Below are 19,439 nucleotides of genomic sequence, written 5' to 3'. Positions count from 1 at the left end.
GTAGTTCCCTGGACTGATTCTGTCAAAAGGCTGGTGCTGACGAGAATAATCTGCCTCCTTCTCTGGCTCGTCCCACCTCTGATCGGATGACAGGCCAAGCTCCGCCCGCTTTTTTGCACAACACTTAAGGTCAATGGGAGAGCTGTCGGTAGCCTTTACACAGCAGATAAGCAGTTGCTGACTACCAAGCTTTCTTTTAATGCATTTAAGAGTGAAATAATCTATCTCTCCTTTCCTCTTATTGCTCTCTGAGAGCTTTGGCAATGTTTAGTTCAAGTGACAGGTTAACCTCTGATAATTGAGACACTATCCTCTCCTGACTGGAAATAGGTTGGTTAAGTACTTATATCTGAAATCTCTATACATAAAAGGAAAATACCACTGACTCCTCACAAAATCTCATAAGACTGGACTGTGTTGCCAGTGGCAGTTGCAGAGCAGTCCATTATTTAAATAGGGGAGCCACATCCAGCGATGTTTGACTGTATTTAGGGGTGGCAGGTGATGTGGTTCCCCTATTTGAATAACGGAGTACGTTGCAACTGCCACTGCAAGGAAGTCCAGGAATAGAGCATTGTGTCCTCCCCCCTCTGCAACTTGGTATCGCCGACACCATGCATTCTTTATAGCCCTGGCTGAGTGGGCTGTCTTAACTCTCCCCTGTGAGGGGGGAATTATCTCCACACTTTTAACCCTTTTGTGGGTTGAATTTTAAAAAAACCCTTCTTAGTGGGTGTCTATGTCACAAAAGCAAGCTACACACACACACACACACACACACACACACACACACACACACACACACACACACACACACACACACACATAGTTTTGTATTGCATACTTAGAGAAATTGGATCCCAATGCTTCCCACTCTGTTTGCTAAGCTGCAATGACAGATGGGGAGATGTAACAAACTCTCTAAAGGAGAAGCTCATTGCAGCCAAATGGCTTCTAGCTAAACATTTATCAATTATATTTAAAAAAAAGATAACTAAGAGCTGATTAGTTGTTGTGGGTAGCTTTTCCACTCATCCTTTTTATAATATTAGATGCATCTCCCTGAGTGTCTCTTGCTAGTCTCTGTTGATTTGTTGTGTTGGGTGAGTAGCTTTAAATTCTCATCTCAGGGTATTAAATTAAGCATTGTGAGGCCATGGTAAATGCATTAATGCCCCATGACCTTGGAGTTTCCGATCTCACATGATGAGGTATGGGTGTATTACTCCAAAATATACTGTTGCATTAGGACCCTGTGGACACCAGCTGGTGCCACAGGGACAGCAGGATGAACATAAGGACCCAGCAGAGACCCTGACTTCCACCGGGCAGATTCACGGAAATTGTAGAGTGTGTTGGGGCAGAGATAAGCAAACCCCTGGGGAATGCTGAAGGGCAGAGAGAGACAGAGGTTGCTGCTGTCATGCAACCGAGCGTAGGCCACATGTGGAGCCTGGAGGCTCCTGAGAGTTGGGGATGGAGTCTGACGACCACATGGAGCTGGGCAATGCAAAAAGCCAAGTGAGAGGTAACTAGAGATGGATACATTTTAGGGTGCTAGGAAATATGCAATGACCTGAGCCAAATGCTGGGGAGGGGGGAGGGGGTGGGGGCAAGCCAGTGCACAAGAGAAACTGAAAGAGCTGTACAGTGAACCACCAATGGTGGGACATTTTGTGGTGTTACCTGTTCAGTGTAGCAGTGGCAGTTGGAGCCAGCTTAATCATTTATACTTATTGACTGCTGATTTTGAACCAAGCCCAAGCCATTTATACAGCCTTAATATAGAGCTCAGTGACCCATGCTAACAGCAATGAAGGTAGAAGCAAGGGGACTGCATTGTTACTGCAACAGTACGTAAAGTCTGTGCTTTTCCTTAGAATTGATCTAACCTGAAACCTAATGTTAGTTCTATATTTTGTTTGGCCAAATTTTTCTTTGCTTAAGTGTAGTTTAGCTTGAGCATCTTAAAATACAATTGCCTACATTCTCCATTTTTACGTGTACACCAACAAAAGAGCTGGCCAGTGAAGATAAACTCATTCTTTGCCAGGATTAATTGCTGTAGAAGTAGGTACTCTTATAGGACTGATTGCACTTACAGAGTTATTGAGTATTTGTTTGCCTTAAATTACCCCTTTTAAATCAAATGCTATTTATATTGCTCTTGTCAACAGTTGAATTATTGCACTAATACTATAGGTCTTCATTGTGTTTGCTGATAGTCTTATATTAAGTGTATTACAGCCACAGTGTATGTTGCTGTAGGGCTTTACAGTCACGTATCAAAGTATTCTGGGTGTACAGTATCAAAGTATCCCCTATAGTGTACAGTATCAAGAGTATTTAGTTTTAGAAACTATTTTGAATATTGCATTATTGACATTGCACAATCTATCTAAGTTTAATAGCTTAATAGTGTTGCCATAAGCAATGACCTGCATCTCAAGTATTACCATAACTGTAGCCTACTGTATATGGGTTTGCAAAATTGAAGTTTTTTCTTATCAAATATCTGTTAATTGTACCTTTACCTTAGACCATTATAGTAATACAGTTTAATAAATGTAAACATCACTTTATTTCCTGGTGTTCGCCTTTTACTTAGGGATTTAGGGTTTTCTGTTCCTCTGCAGTGTTGTGATAAGATGACTAAGAAGAGTCTTCTAGGACCAAGTATGATCTACACTATACTCAGCAATCACCACTAAGGGTGTCACATGGGGATAGGGTAATATTAACCCCAATACTTATCCAAAGTAGTAAAGAAATCTTTATAACTTTTCTTGATCTGGAATAGTCCAGGGGTACCATAAATTATACTATTAAAACAATACCACCCATCCTATTCTCTACACCAGAATGACATGGTCTTTCCCAGTGCAACCAATCAAATTTTAACTATCATACTTTCAGTATATTCTATTAAGTTATATTTGTTCACTTTTTCACTATTAAGAAGGCTTGATACATCTCCCCCTATGTTTTGGAGCAATAGAATTACAATTATGGACAATAGGGCCTATGACACATATATAGGTGGTGGAAAAATCCTTTAGTCCTATGGGGGTCATTCCGAGTTGATCGTAGCTGTGCTAAATTTAGTACAGCTACAATCATAAATTTAGACATGCGGGGGGACGCCCAGCACAGGGCCCCTCATGTCAGTGCCGGCCCCCCTGCACAAATACAAAAGCATCGCACAGAGACATCACACAAATACAAAAGCATCGCACAGAGACATCACGCAGTCGCAGTGGCCCGCCCCCCCCCAACGGTCTGGCCACGCCTGAGATGGCTGGACCGATCCCCCTAAACGGCGGCTTAACGCCGCCGTTCAGCCCCCTCCCGCCTAGTGACCGCCTCTGTCTCAGAGGCAATCGCAAGGTAACGAAAGCTGCCATGCGCCGGTGCACTGCGGCGCCGGCGCATGCGCAGTTCCGACCCGATCGCTGCGACAAACTGCAGCGAGCGATCGGGTCGGAATGACCCACTATGTCATTTAGGACAGCTCAACACCAGTCATCTAAATATGGATTAACTGAAATAAATGTATGGTGGAACAAATCCCTTTATACCCCTTTCACACCAGCCTATTTTCCCGGGATGATCCCCGGCAACAACCCGGGTGTAGCGCTGGTGTGAAAGGTTCCCGGGACAGAATCCCGGGAACCATGCCCCTGCATTTCAACCCTGCTTTCTTCCAGGGATGGTCCCGGGATCTTCCCGGGACCCTGGCCAGTATGAACGGTGCAGGGACATGTCCCGCCTTCCCGGGTTGCCTTTGCTGATGCTGATTGGCTATTCTGGGCACTTCCGGGTGTTGTGATTTTTCAGAGACGCGCAGAGGCATCACACGGCGTGGAGGCAGGTACTTTTCAGCTCTATGATACAACAGACCCCCGCAGCACTTTTTAACCCCTGCAGCCCTGCAATGTCTTGGACAAATGAGGAGGTGAGGGAGCTTTTAAGCATTAGAGGGGAAGAGGAGATCAGGCGCCAGATCACAGGTACTGTAAAGGATGCCCAGATATACCGTAACATAGCGAAGACCCTGGCCTCGCGGGGCATCATCCGTAGCCAACAAGTGGTGAATAAACTGAAAACGCTAAAAAAACAGTTTAACCGCATCCATGACCACAACCGGAACAAAAGTGGGGCTGCAAGGCGCAACTGGATGTTTTATGAGCAATGTGCATCAGTTTTTGGCAACACTGCGCTCAGTGACCCCATCAGCCTGTCATCCTCCAGCTCTGCCACTCCCTCACCCTTTGTGGCTGCTGAGGAGAGTGAGTCCAGCATGGAAAGTACCCAATGTGGGCGAACAACATCATCCCCCATACTATTTTGAAGATGATCCTATCCCCCTCGATCTGGACTCATCCGTCAACCCGACTGAAGACAGTTTACCCGGCAACAGTGCGGACGCTGTGACTGTCCAGGAAACATATGTGGGCACGGCCCTCCAGGCAAATCCCCCTGTGATGCGCACCAATAGTAAGTATTTGTCCTTGCTTACCATTATTTCTGTTCTAAACACCCACATTCCAATAAACATGAATTCTGCACTATATGCCCCCATAACCGCCCGCCATATAGTTTACTGTCGCAGAGTGTATCTAGTGCAGGTGGGAGGAGGCCACAAACACGTACGATCACATCACTGCTTTTTCTTATATGCCCTTTTTTCCTTCTTACTCCCCTTGCAGTATTTTCAGTTCCCAAACGGAAACGCAAAGTCAACAAAGTGGAGCTTGCTGCACGGGCAATGACAAAGGTGCTGGTTGAAGAACTGCGCGACATGGACAACAACATGCAGCAACAGGAGGATGCCCGCCAACTCCGTTTTATAGAGGCGGAAAGAGAGCTGCAGCAATCCTTCATAACGCAGATAATGGGACACCAAGAATGCATCTTGTGCGACTACCAAGACCGGCAATTTCAGTTCCTGGAACTAGAGATGAGCGGGTTCGGTTTCTTTGAATCCGAACCCGCACGAACTTCACTTTTTTTTTCACGGGTCCGAGCGACTCGGATCTTCCCGCCTTGCTCGGTTAACCCGAGCGCGCCCGAACGTCATCATGACGCTGTCGGATTCTCGCGAGACTCGGATTCTATATAAGGAGCCGCGCGTCGCCGCCATTTTCACACGTGCATTGAGATTGATAGGGAGAGGACGTGGCTGGCGTCCTCTCCATTTAGATTAGATTTAGAAGAGAGAGAGAGAGAGAGATTGCTGTGATACTGTAGATTAGAAGAGAGTGCAGAGTGCAGACAGAGTTTAGTGACTGACGACCACAGTGACCAGTGACCACCAGAGACAGTGCAGTTGTTTGTTTTATTTAATATATCCGTTCTCTGCCTGAAAAAAACGATACACAGTCACACAGTGACTCAGTCTGTGTGCACTGCTCAGCCTAGTGTGCTGCACATCAATGTATTGTATATAAAGCTTATAATTGTGGGGGAGACTGGGGAGCACTGCAGGTTGTTATAGCAGGAGCCAGGAGTACATGATAAATAATATTATATTAAAATTAAACAGTGCACACTTTTGCTGCAGGAGTGCCACTGCCAGTGTGACTAGTGGTGACCAGTGCCTGACCACCAGTATATTAGTAGTATTGTATACTATCTCTTTATCAACCAGTCTATATTAGCAGCAGACACAGTACAGTGCGGTAGTTCACGGCTGTGGCTACCTCTGTGTCGGCACTCGGCAGGCAGTCCGTCCATCCATAATTGTATTATATACCACCTAACCGTGGTTTTTTTTTTCTTTCTTTATACCGTCGTCATAGTCATACTAGTTGTTACGAGTATACTACTATCTCTTTATCAACCAGTGTACAGTGCGGTAGTTCACGGCTGTGGCTACCTCTGTGTCGGAACTCGGCAGGCAGTCCGTCCATCCATAATTGTATTATAATATATACCACCTAACCGTGGTTTTTTTTTCGTTCTTTATACCGTCGTCATACTAGTTGTTACGAGTATACTACTATCTCTTTATCAACCAGTGTACAGTGCGGTAGTTCACGGCTGTGGCTACCTCTGTGTCGGAACTCGGCAGGCAGTCCGTCCATCCATAATTGTATTATAATATATACCACCTAACCGTGGTTTTTTTTTCGTTCTTTATACCGTCGTCATACTAGTTGTTACGAGTATACTACTATCTCTTTATCAACCAGTGTACAGTGCGGTAGTTCACGGCTGTGGCTACCTCTGTGTCGGCACTCGGCAGGCAGTCCGTCCAACCATAATTGTATTATATACCACCTAACCGTGGTTTTTTTTTCATTCTTTATACCGTCGTCATACTAGTTGTTACGAGTATACTACTATCTCTTTATCAACCAGTGTACAGTGCGGTAGTTCACGGCTGTGGCTACCTCTGTGTCGGCACTCGGCAGGCAGTCCGTCCAACCATAATTGTATTATATACCACCTAACCGTGGTTTTTTTTTCATTCTTTATACCGTCGTCATACTAGTTGTTACGAGTATACTACTATCTCTTTATCAACCAGTGTACAGTGCGGTAGTTCACGGCTGTGGCTACCTCTGTGTCGGCACTCGGCAGCCCGTCCATAATTGTATATACCAGTGACCTAACCGTGGTTTTTTTTTCTTTCTTTATACATACATACTAGTTACGAGTATACTATCTCTTTATCAACCAGTCTATATATTAGCAGCAGACACAGTACAGTGCGGTAGTTCACGGCTGTGGCTACCTCTGTGTCGGCACTCGGCAGCCCGTCCATAATTGTATATACCACCTAACCGTGGTTTTTTTTTCTTTCTTTATACATACATACTAGTTACGAGTATACTATCTCTTTATCAACCAGTCTATATATTAGCAGCAGACACAGTACAGTGCGGTAGTTCACGGCTGTGGCTACCTCTGTGTCGGCACTCCGCAGCCCGTCCATAATTGTATATACCAGTGACCTAACCGTGGTTTTTTTTTCTTTCTTTATACATACATACTAGTTACGAGTATACTATCTCTTTATCAACCAGTCTATATATTAGCAGCAGACACAGTACAGTGCGGTAGTTCACGGCTGTGGCTACCTCTGTGTCGGCACTCGGCAGCCCGTCCATAATTGTATATACCAGTGACCTAACCGTGGTTTTTTTTTTCTTTCTTTATACATACATACTAGTTACGAGTATACTATCTCTTTATCAACCAGTCTATATATTAGCAGCAGACACAGTACAGTGCGGTAGTTCACGGCTGTGGCTACCTCTGTGTCGGCACTCGGCAGCCCGTCCATAATTGTATATACCAGTGACCTAACCGTGGTTTTTTTTTCTTTCTTTATACATACATACTAGTTACGAGTATACTATCTCTTTATCAACCAGTCTATATATTAGCAGCAGACACAGTACAGTGCGGTAGTTCACGGCTGTGGCTACCTCTGTGTCGGCACTCGGCAGCCCGTCCATAATTGTATATACCAGTGACCTAACCGTGGTTTTTTTTTCTTTCTTTATACATACATACTAGTTACGAGTATACTATCTCTTTATCAACCAGTCTATATATTAGCAGCAGACACAGTACAGTGCGGTAGTTCACGGCTGTGGCTACCTCTGTGTCGGCACTCGGCAGCCCGTCCATAATTGTATATACCAGTGACCTAACCGTGGTTTTTTTTTCTTTCTTTATACATACATACTAGTTACGAGTATACTATCTCTTTATCAACCAGTCTATATATTAGCAGCAGACACAGTACAGTGCGGTAGTTCACGGCTGTGGCTACCTCTGTGTCGGCACTCGGCAGCCCGTCCATAATTGTATACTAGTATCCAATCCATCCATCTGCATTGTTTACCTGAGGTGCCTTTTAGTTGTGCCTATTAAAATATGGAGAACAAAAATGTTGAGGTTCCAAAATTAGGGAAAGATCAAGATCCACTTCCACCTCGTGCTGAAGCTGCTGCCACTAGTCATGGCCGAGACGATGAAATGCCAGCAACGTCGTCTGCCAAGGCCGATGCCCAATGGCATAGTACAGAGCATGTCAAAACCAAAACACCAAATATCAGTAAAAAAAGGACTCCAAAACCTAAAATAAAATTGTCGGAGGAGAAGCGTAAACTTGCCAATATACCATTTACCACACGGAGTGGCAAGGAACGGCTGAGGCCCTGGCCTATGTTCATGGCTAGTGGTTCAGCTTCACATGAGGATGGAAGCACTCAGCCTCTCGCTAGAAAACTGAAAAGACTCAAGCTGGCAAAAGCACCGCAAAGAACTGTGCGTTCTTTGAAATCCCAAATCCACAAGGAGAGTCCAATTGTGTCGGTTGCGATGCCTGACCTTCCCAACACTGGACGTGAAGAGCATGCGCCTTCCACCATTTGCACGCCCCCTGCAAGTGCTGGAAGGAGCACCCGCAGTCCAGTTCCTGATAGTCAGATTGAAGATGTCAGTGTTGAAGTACACCAGGATGAGGAGGATATGGGTGTTGCTGGCGCTGGGGAGGAAATTGACCAGGAGGATTCTGATGGTGAGGTGGTTTGTTTAAGTCAGGCACCCGGGGAGACACCTGTTGTCCGTGGGAGGAATATGGCCGTTGACATGCCAGGTGAAAATACCAAAAAAATCAGCTCTTCGGTGTGGAGGTATTTCACCAGAAATGCGGACAACAGGTGTCAAGCCGTGTGTTCCCTTTGTCAAGCTGTAATAAGTAGGGGTAAGGACGTTAACCACCTCGGAACATCCTCCCTTATACGTCACCTGCAGCGCATTCATAATAAGTCAGTGACAAGTTCAAAAACTTTGGGTGACAGCGGAAGCAGTCCACTGACCAGTAAATCCCTTCCTCTTGTAACCAAGCTCACGCAAACCACCCCACCAACTCCCTCAGTGTCAATTTCCTCCTTCCCCAGGAATGCCAATAGTCCTGCAGGCCATGTCACTGGCAAGTCTGACGAGTCCTCTCCTGCCTGGGATTCCTCCGATGCATCCTTGCGTGTAACGCCTACTGCTGCTGGCGCTGCTGTTGTTGCCGCTGGGAGTCGATGGTCATCCCAGAGGGGAAGTCGTAAGCCCACTTGTACTACTTCCAGTAAGCAATTGACTGTTCAACAGTCCTTTGCGAGGAAGATGAAATATCACAGCAGTCATCCTACTGCAAAGCGGATAACTGAGTCCTTGACAACTATGTTGGTGTTAGACGTGCGTCCGGTATCCGCCGTTAGTTCACAGGGAACTAGACAATTTATTGAGGCAGTGTGCCCCCGTTACCAAATACCATCTAGGTTCCACTTCTCTAGGCAGGCGATACCGAGAATGTACACGGACGTCAGAAAAAGACTCACCAGTGTCCTAAAAAATGCAGTTGTACCCAATGTCCACTTAACCACGGACATGTGGACAAGTGGAGCAGGGCAGGGTCAGGACTATATGACTGTGACAGCCCACTGGGTAGATGTATGGACTCCCGCCGCAAGAACAGCAGCGGCGGCACCAGTAGCAGCATCTGGCAAACGCCAACTCTTTCCTAGGCAGGCTACGATTTGTATCACCGCTTTCCAGAATACGCACACAGCTGAAAACCTCTTACGGCAACTGAGGAAGATCATCGCGGAATGGCTTACCCCAATTGGACTCTCCTGTGGATTTGTGGCATCGGACAACGCCAGCAATATTGTGTGTGCATTAAATATGGGCAAATTCCAGCACGTCCCATGTTTTGCACATACCTTGAATTTGGTGGTGCAGAATTTTTTTAAAAACGACAGGGGCGTGCAAGAGATGCTGTCGGTGGCCAGAAAAATTGCGGGACACTTTCGGCGTACAGGCACCACGTACAGAAGACTGGAGCACCACCAAAAACTACTGAACCTGCCCTGCCATCATCTGAAGCAAGAAGTGGTAACGAGGTGGAATTCAACCCTCTATATGCTTCAGAGGTTGGAGGAGCAGCAAAAGGCCATTCAAGCCTATACAATTGAGCACGATATAGGAGATGGAATGCACCTGTCTCAAGTGCAGTGGAGAATGATTTCAACGTTGTGCAAGGTTCTGATGCCCTTTGAACTTGCCACACGTGAAGTCAGTTCAGACACTGCCAGCCTGAGTCAGGTCATTCCCCTCATCAGGCTTTTGCAGAAGAAGCTGGAGGCATTGAAGAAGGAGCTAAAAGGGAGCGATTCCGCTAGGCATGTGGGACTTGTGGATGCAGCCCTTAATTCGCTTAACAAGGATTCACGGGTGGTCAATCTGTTGAAATCAGAGCACTACATTTTGGCCACCGTGCTCGATCCTAGATTTAAAGCCTACCTTGGATCTCTCTTTCCGGCAGACACAGGTCTGCTGGGGTTGAAAGACCTGCTGGTGACAAAATTGTCAAGTCAAGCGGAACGCGACCTGTCAACATCTCCTCCTTCACATTCTCCCGCAACTGGGGGTGCGAGGAAAAGGCTCAGAATTCCGAGCCCACCCGCTGGCGGTGATGCAGGGCAGTCTGGAGCGACTGCTGATGCTGACATCTGGTCCGGACTGAAGGACCTGACAACGATTACGGACATGTCGTCTACTGTCACTGCATATGATTCTCTCAACATTGATAGAATGGTGGAGGATTATATGAGTGACCGCATCCAAGTAGGCACGTCACACAGTCCGTACTTATACTGGCAGGAAAAAGAGGCAATTTGGAGGCCCTTGCACAAACTGGCTTTATTCTACCTAAGTTGCCCTCCCACAAGTGTGTACTCCGAAAGAGTGTTTAGTGCCGCCGCTCACCTTGTCAGCAATCGGCGTACGAGGTTACATCCAGAAAATGTGGAGAAGATGATGTTCATTAAAATGAATTATAATCAATTCCTCCGCGGAGACATTGACCAGCAGCAATTGCCTCCACAAAGTACACAGGGAGCTGAGATGGTGGATTCCAGTGGGGACGAATTGATAATCTGTGAGGAGGGGGATGTACACGGTGATATATCGGAGGGTGAAGATGAGGTGGACATCTTGCCTCTGTAGAGCCAGTTTGTGCAAGGAGAGATTAATTGGTTCTTTTTTGGGGGGGTCCAAACCAACCCGTCATATCAGTCACAGTCGTGTGGCAGACCCTGTCACTGAAATGATGGGTTGGTTAAAGTGTGCATGTCCTGTTTTGTTTATACAACATAAGGGTGGGTGGGAGGGCCCAAGGATAATTCCATCTTGCACCTCTTTTTTCTTTTCTTTTTCTTTGCATCATGTGCTGATTGGGGAGGGTTTTTTGGATGGGACATCCTGCGTGACACTGCAGTGCCACTCCTAAATGGGCCCGGTGTTTGTGTCGGCCACTAGGGTCGCTAATCTTACTCACACAGTCAGCTACCTCATTGCGCCTCTTTTTTTCTTTGCGTCATGTGCTGTTTGGGGAGGGTTTTTTGGAAGGGACATCCTGCGTGACACTGCAGTGCCACTCCTAGATGGGCCCGGTGTTTGTGTCGGCCACTAGGGTCGCTAATCTTACTCACACAGCTACCTCATTGCGCCTCTTTTTTTCTTTGCGTCATGTGCTGTTTGGGGAGGGTTTTTTGGAAGGGACATCCTGCGTGACACTGCAGTGCCACTCCTAGATGGGCCCGGTGTTTGTGTCGGCCACTAGGGTCGCTAATCTTACTCACACAGTCAGCTACCTCATTGCGCCTCTTTTTTTCTTTGCGTCATGTGCTGTTTGGGGAGGGTTTTTTGGAAGGGCCATCCTGCGTGACACTGCAGTGCCACTCCTAGATGGGCCCGGTGTTTGTGTCGGCCACTAGGGTCGCTAATCTTACTCACACAGTCAGCTACCTCATTGCGCCTCTTTTTTTCTTTGCGTCATGTGCTGTTTGGGGAGGGTTTTTTGGAAGGGCCATCCTGCGTGACACTGCAGTGCCACTCCTAGATGGGCCCGGTGTTTGTGTCGGCCACTAGGGTCGCTAATCTTACTCACACAGCTACCTCATTGCGCCTCTTTTTTTCTTTGCGTCATGTGCTGTTTGGGGAGGGTTTTTTGGAAGGGACATCCTGCGTGACACTGCAGTGCCACTCCTAGATGGGCCCGGTGTTTGTGTCGGCCACTAGGGTCGCTTATCTTACTCACACAGCGACCTCGGTGCAAATTTTAGGACTAAAAATAATATTGTGAGGTGTGAGGTATTCAGAATAGACTGAAAATGAGTGTAAATTATGGTTTTTGAGGTTAATAATACTTTGGGATCAAAATGACCCCCAAATTCTATGATTTAAGCTGTTTTTTAGTGTTTTTGGAAAAAAACACCCGAATCCAAAACACACCCGAATCCGACAAAAATAATTCGGTGAGGTTTTGCCAAAACGCGTTCGAACCCAAAACACGGCCGCGGAACCGAACCCAAAACCAAAACACAAAACCCGAAAAATTTCAGGCGCTCATCTCTACCTGGAACGCATCTTGCCTCGCATTCAGGGTACCCATATGTACCCAGCTATCCAGGCCCCTCCTTTCCCCGAGCAGAGTTATCCCCCATATTCTAGAGGTCCCTACTATGACCCCCCTAACCCGAATCCATCTCCAGATTACAAAGTGTATAGACAATTGCCATAGGCAGTGTTTGCCTTGGACTGTGTATTTAACTTTGATAGTTTGGCCCAGTTATACGGTCCCAATTTTCATGTTTGGAAGGGGGGAAGGGTGGGATTGGGTTTTTGGGGGATTTTATATTAATATGTTTGCTATGTGTTCGCCACATGTTCTCATTTTATGCCAAGCTTTACTATATATATATATATGCCTGTGCATTTAACCGATTGGTTTTGTGCAATTAAAACAAAGGATAAAACAGTGCAAACTTTTTGTTCATGTAAAATTGTAAACATTATGAATTATTTTAACATCTCGTTAAGGTTGGTACCAATGGTTTCCCTAATGAGTTCGGCACTAGAGGAATGTTGCCCACCAGACACCTCCAAATCTACACTAGAGGGTGTCACTTCAGGGTCCTTCACAGTCCACTCCTCTGGAAACTGTTCCTTCTGCAGTTCACATATGTTGTGAAGGACACAGAAGGCCGCTACTACATGGGGCATAAATTTGAGGTCAACATCATTCCACTTCATGAGGCAGCGCCAACGTCCTTTCAGGCGGCCAAAGGCATTCTCCACCACCATCCGTGCCGAACTCAGAGTGTGGGTATATGCCACTTGAATGGGAGACAGCTGCAAATGCTGGGTGTACCCCTTCATTAGCCAGTGGCGTAAAGGGTAGGCTGCAACCCAATGATGTGGACTGGGATGTCCACCCCATCCACTGTCTTTGATTTCTGAAAAGAAATACAAGAGTATGAGTATCACTTGATTGCTGAAACAGGTATGGGGGTGAAGCAGGTGACAGCAATCTACAGGGACTCCTATTTCAATAAACCTTTTACAAAGAGAAACACTACAGGCCACACATATTCCATCACAACTGACAACCAAAAGTGAAATCTGGCAAACCCTTTAAAGAAACATTGGAGGGGGTGGGGGTGTGAATAATATATATATATATATATATATATATGTATTAATTTTTTTATTATTATTTTTTACCTCTCTGGGAAAAAGCCATCTACCCCGCTTGTCCTCCGCAATCTTGTACAAATCAGAGTTGGCAAGAACACGAGCGTCATGTGCTCGCCCAGGCCAGCCAATATATACATCAGTGAAGCTAAAATAAATATTTTAACAATTTTTACAAAAAATAAAGGCACACTGCATTAAAAAAAAAAAAAAAAAACAATGACAAATTTACTTACCAGTATTTATGGTCAACCACAGCCTGTAAGACAATGGAATGCCATCCCTTGCGGTTATAATAATCCGCCGGGTTGTCACGGGGGGCAATGATGGGGATATGGGTCCCATCGATGGCACCGGCACACTGAGGGTACCCACATTGCACAAAGCCTTTAATGGTGTCATCTAGGCACTGCCCTTGTGGTAAGCAGATAAACCTTTTGTATAGTGTATCCAGTATAGCCTTCGTCACCTGGTGTATAACACTGCAGACAGTGGAGATCCCAACACCGAACAAACAGGAGATTGTGCGGTACTCTCCTGGCGTAGCATACCACCACAGCGCAATCACCAGTCTCCTCCTTGGCTGGATAGGTGTCCGGTAGTGGGTGGTCTGCATAGTAAGTGCAGGGGTGAGTAGGTCCAGCAGGTATTGAAACGTTGGACGTGACATGCGAAAGTGGCTCATCCACTCCTCATCTTGATAAGCCTCCACAGTCTCCATGAAAACATCACCATGAGGGCGGTCTCTGGTCCACATTCTTCGGTCGGACGCGGTACTAATTCGCATAACAGAAGCCAGAGTCTGCGAAATCAGGGTTCTCCTCCTGCACAAATACTGGCGCCGAGTCCTGGCCCTCTCTGCCAAAAATAAAGCTCTCCTCCTCCAGGTATAACTCTGCACTATAGAGCACAAAGTCAGAAGCTGCATCAGACTCTCACTTGCTGGGTCAAACAGCAGTAAAGCCCAAACAATCAGGAACACAAAAACTGGATGTTTTATGAGCAATGTGCATCAGTTTTTGGCAACACTGCGCTCAGTGACCCCATCAGTCTGTCATCTTCCAGCTCTGCCACTCCCTCACCCTTTGTGGCTGCTGAGGAGAGTGAGTCCAGCATGGAAAGTACCCAATGTGGGCGAACAACATCATCCCCCAACCCGACTCATCCGTCAACCCGACTGAAGACTGTTTACCCGGCAACAGTGCGGACGCTGTGACTGTCCAGGAAACAGATGTGGGCGCGGCCCTCCAGGCTAATCCCCCTGTGATGCCCACCAATAGTAAGTATTTGTCCTTGCTTACCATTATTTCTGTTCTAAACACCCACAATCCTATAAACATGAATTCTGCAATATATGCCCCCATAACCGCCCGCCATATAGTTTACTGTCGCAGAGTGTATCTAGTGCAGGTGGGAGGAGGCCACAAACACGTACGATCACATCACTGCTTTTTTTTATATGCCCTTTTTTCCTTCTTACTTCCCTTGCAGTATTTTCAGTTCCCAAACGGAAACGCAAAGTCAACAAAGTGGAGCTTGCTGCACGGGCAATGACAAAAGTGCTGGTTGAAGAACTGCGCGACATGGACAACAACATGCAGCAACAGGAGGATGCCCGCCAACTCCGTTTTATAGAGGCGGAAAGAGAGCTGCAGCAATCCTTCATAACGCAGATAATGGGACACCAAGAATGCATCTTGTGCGACTACCAAGACCAGCAATTTCAGTTCCTGGAACGCATCTTGCCTCGCATTCAGGGTACCCATATGTACCCAGCTATCCAGGCCCCTCCTGTCCCCGAGCAGAGTGATCCCCCATATTCTAGAGGTCCCTACTATGACCCCCCTAACCCGAATCCATCTCCAGATTACAAAGTGTATAGACAATTGCCATAGGCAGTGTTTGCCTTGGACTGTGTATTTAACTTTGATAGTTTGGCCCAGTTATACGGTCCCAATTTTCATGTTTGGAAGGGGGGAAGGGTGGGATTGGGTTTTTGGGGGATTTTATATTAATATGTTTGCTATGTGTTCGCCACATGTTCTCATTTTATGCCAAGCTTTACTATATATATATGCCTGTGCATTTAACCGATTGGTTTTGTGCAATTAAAACAAAGGATAAAACAGTGCAAACTTTTTGTTCATGTAAAATTGTAAACATTATGAATTATTTTAACATCTCGTTAAGGTTGGTACAAATGGTTTCCCTAATGAGTTTGGCACTAGAGGAATGTTGCCCACCAGACACCTCCAAATCAACACTAGAGGGTGTCACTTCAGGGTCCTTCACAGTCCACTCTGGAAACTGTTCCTTCTGCAGTTCACATATGTTGTGAAGGACACAGAAGGCCGCTACTACATGGGGCATAAATTTGAGGTCAACATCATTCCACTTCATGAGGCAGCGCCAACGTCCTTTCAGGCGACCAAAGGCATTCTCCACCACCATCCGTGCCGAACTCAGAGTGTGGGTATATGCCACTTGGATGGGAGACAGCTGCAAATGCTGGGTGTACCCCTTCATTAGCCAGTGGCGTAAAGGGTAGGCTGCATCCCCAATGATGTGGACTGGGATGTCCACCCCATCCACTGTCTTTGATTTCTGAAAAGAAATACAAGAGTATGAGTATCACTTGATTGCTGAAACAGGTATGGGGGTGAAGCAGGTGACAGCAATCTACAGGGACTCCTATTTCAATAAACCTCTTACAAAGAGAAACACTACAGGCCACACATATTCCATCACAACTGACAACCAAAAGTGAAATCTGGCAAACCCTTTAAAGAAACATTGGAGGGGGTGGGGGTGTGAATAAAATATATATATATATATATATATATGTATTTATTTATTTTTTTATTATTATTTTTTACCTCTCTGGGAAAAAGCCATCCACCCCGCTTGTCCTCCGCAATCTTGTACAAATCAGAGTTGGCAAGAACACGAGCGTCATGTGCTCGCCCAGGCCAGCCAATATATACATCAGTGAAGCTAAAATAAATATTTTAACAATTTTTACAAAAAATAAAGGCACACTGCATTTAAAAAAAAAAAAAAAAACAATGACAAATTTACTTACCAGTATTTATGGTCAACCACAGCCTGTAAGACAATGGAATGCCATCCCTTGCGGTTATAATAATCCGCCGGGTTGTCACGGGGGGCAATGATGGGGATATGGGTCCCATCGATGGCACCGGCACACTGAGGGTACCCATGTTGCACAAAGCCTTTGATGGTGTCATCTAGGCTCTGCCCTTGTGGTAAGCAGATAAACCTTTTGTATAGTGTATCCAGTATAGCCTTCGTCACCTGGTGTATAACACTGCAGACAGTGGAGATCCCAACACCGAACAAACAGGAGATTGTGCGGTACTCTCCTGGCGTAGCATACCACCACAGCGCAATCACCAGTCTCCTCCTTGGCTGGATAGGTGTCCGGTAGTGGGTGGTCTGCATAGTAAGTGCAGGGGTGAGTAGGTCCAGCAGGTATTGGAACATTGGACGTGACATGCGAAAGTGGCTCATCCACTCCTCATCTTGATAAGCCTCCACAGTCTCCATGAAAACATCACCATGAGGGCGGTCTCTGGTCCACATTCTTCGGTCGGACGCGGTACCAATTCGCATAACAGAAACCAGAGTCTGCGAAATCAGGGTTCTCCTCCTGCACAAATACTGGCGCCGAGTTCTGGCCCTCTCTGCCAAAAATAAAGCTCTCCTCCTCCAGGTATAACTCTGCACTATAGAGCACAAAGTCAGAAGCTGCATCAGACTCTCACTTGCTGGGTCAAACAGCAGTAAAGCCAGAACAATCAGGAACACAGGCATGCACAGTGGTACTCCATCGGCCATGATTGCTGCAATAAGGGGAGCAGGCCTGCCTTCCCTTCCTCTCTCCCTCCCTCTCTGTAATGACCTCATATTTGTGGGCCTTAAAAAGGGCCATTTCTAATGACATTCTCATAAAATGCAGGGCCATCCCGGGTTCAGTATGAAAGGTGCCGACCCGGGATGTCCCCGCTCCAAATGCTGGTATAAACGGGGCCCAACCCGGGAATGTCCTTGCATGATCCCGGGACCGAATTCCCGGGTTAGACCCTGCATTTTTGGTCTGAAAGGGGTAAGACTCACCAATAAAGTCAGCTATGGGTAAATACGAATGTCCAACAATGAATTAAGTAAAAACATGCAACATGCATTATGTATTATAACAAAATACACTTTAGTAATACATAATTACACGTGTAAAAATACAAACCGTTCTCACTAGTATAGATAAGGAAATCTTTTTATAAAAAAACAAACCTAATATATAATAAAATTTTTTATATTTATGCAAATCACAGTACCACAGATTAAAGAATATAAAGGCAAGACTTTGATAACTCATGAAATAAGAAAAAAGTGTCGCTATACTGCTGCAAGATGTTTCATGGCACCTGGCCACTTACTCAGGCAGTGGAGAGTAATCTCATTTCTGGGCCCTGGCCCTAGATTATATTAAGACCCAGGCTAGTGCCCCTGCCACAGTTTATGGTATGCACCCAGACTCTCTCTTGGTTTTATAAACCCAGACAGCCTAATTCATTCAATTCCCTGTTTCACTTACCGATTTCAGTGATGTTGGTTTCCCAGGGTTGTTGTGTTGACATTATAGAAACCAACATTGTGTTTCTTAGGCAAAACCTGAAGACTACCTTAATGTATGCCTCACAGTGGATTATCAGTTCTAGCTACAGTGTTTACCAGCCCCCATACTGTATTTAGGATTCAGTCAGAGGGCGTAGCTACCATAAGTGCAGGGAGTGTAGCTGCTATGGGGCCCAGAGCTGAGAGGGGCCCACCTTCCCTGTCACAGTTACATGTGTTATATACATTTTCACCATAGGGTGATACATGGGGGCCATCACAAACTTTTGCCTTGATGCCTGCAATATATCTAGTGTTCCCCTTGGACCTGCTAATTGTAAAGTGGCATACAATGTCATCTGGGGCACTGTAATGTGGCACAATATGAGGTGGAGGCACTATAGTGTATCATAATAATAAGTGGAGGCACTGTAATGTGACATAATATGAACTGGGGACTGTATGTCGTAAAGGGGATACTGTGCGGCATAATGTGTACTGGCAGCCCTACAATGTGACTAAGGGCCTGATTCAGACTTCACACAGGTACTGTGCACCATGCAGATTATTGGAAATTTGTGGCTGTGCAAGGTCTGTTCTGCTCATGCGCAGATCAAGCCTTTCGTTTTTGCCTGCCGATCCCTTCTTTTGCAGCCTAATTGACATGCAGCAGAGCTTAGGGGGTGAAGGGAGAGCTGCATTCCTGAAAACAGGGGGGTTTCCCCCTGTTTTCTTGGAGGGGGAGGGGTCTGCATGTTAACACGTGAATTTCCTGGCCTTGCAGCCCCCACTTTGGTTAGCTGCGTAAACTGAGGCTTACTCAGTTATGATGGTCACGGTGTTGGATTCCAGCTTGCGACTACATGCAGGAGGCATCTCTTCTGCTGAGGGGTCTCCTGCATGCCCTTCCTATAGATCAGATGTAAATTAAATGCTGCTTGCATGCAGCATTGAACTTCTGTCCATCTCTGAATCAGGCCCTAAGGCACTACTTTGGTTCATAAAATAAACCAGGGGACTACTATGAGGCATATAATTAACACCTGCTGAGGCATTGAGACAGGAGCCCCTTCAAAATGTTGCTATTGGGCCCACAAAGCTCTATGTCCCTGGGGCCATGACTTGCATGTGGGGTGCAAGATAAAAACCTCCTTGCAGGGGTCCCTGGTGAAAACCATTGGCACATTGAACTCAACGCTTCTGTTCTGTTAAGATAGCAGAGTCAGCATCCACACTATCCATCCGTGAGTTCCACT

General features: G+C 46.1%; 2 protein-coding genes across 2 annotated transcripts; both read right to left on the bottom strand.

Moving 5' to 3' along the window:
* Positions 1 to 12,873: 12,873 nt before the first annotated feature.
* On the bottom strand, positions 12,874 to 14,305 carry LOC134911013 (putative nuclease HARBI1). Its single transcript, XM_063919405.1, has 3 exons — positions 13,785 to 14,305; positions 13,602 to 13,696; positions 12,874 to 13,310 (listed from the first exon to the last, which is right to left on the bottom strand). Exons 1-3 carry the CDS (start codon positions 14,303 to 14,305, stop codon positions 12,874 to 12,876), a joined length of 1,053 nt encoding a protein of 350 aa, XP_063775475.1.
* Positions 14,306 to 15,717: 1,412 nt separating this feature from the next.
* Positions 15,718 to 17,406, bottom strand: LOC134911012 (putative nuclease HARBI1). The gene is made up of 3 exons (XM_063919404.1): positions 16,631 to 17,406; positions 16,425 to 16,542; positions 15,718 to 16,152 (listed from the first exon to the last, which is right to left on the bottom strand). Exons 1-3 carry the CDS (start codon positions 17,404 to 17,406, stop codon positions 15,718 to 15,720), a joined length of 1,329 nt encoding a protein of 442 aa, XP_063775474.1.
* Between the last annotated feature and the right edge of the window lie 2,033 nt (positions 17,407 to 19,439).

Source organism: Pseudophryne corroboree, chromosome 4, assembly GCF_028390025.1.
Source record: "Pseudophryne corroboree isolate aPseCor3 chromosome 4, aPseCor3.hap2, whole genome shotgun sequence".
NCBI lineage: Eukaryota > Metazoa > Chordata > Amphibia > Anura > Myobatrachidae > Pseudophryne > Pseudophryne corroboree.
The sequence above is the reverse complement of the archived record's forward strand: the minus strand, read 5'-3'. Positions and strand labels throughout refer to the sequence as shown.

What these genes read in the sequence shown, in the direction of transcription:
- LOC134911013 (XM_063919405.1), bottom strand. Translation starts at nt 14,305, where the DNA reads ATGTGGACCAGAGACCGCCCTCATGGTGATGTTTTCATGGAGACTGTG. An exon ending in GTGGTTGACCATAAATACTG is followed by an intron (nt 13,697 to 13,784) that starts GTAAGTAAATTT and finishes TATTTATTTTAG; the next exon opens with CTTCACTGATGTATATATTG. An exon ending in GATTGCGGAGGACAAGCGGG is followed by an intron (nt 13,311 to 13,601) that starts GTAGATGGCTTT and finishes ATTTCTTTTCAG; the next exon opens with AAATCAAAGACAGTGGATGG.
- LOC134911012 (XM_063919404.1), bottom strand. Translation starts at nt 17,406, where the DNA reads ATGGCCGATGGAGTACCACTGTGCATGCCTGTGTTCCTGATTGTTCTG. An exon ending in GTGGTTGACCATAAATACTG is followed by an intron (nt 16,543 to 16,630) that starts GTAAGTAAATTT and finishes TATTTATTTTAG; the next exon opens with CTTCACTGATGTATATATTG. An exon ending in GATGGCTTTTTCCCAGAGAG is followed by an intron (nt 16,153 to 16,424) that starts GTAAAAAATAAT and finishes ATTTCTTTTCAG; the next exon opens with AAATCAAAGACAGTGGATGG.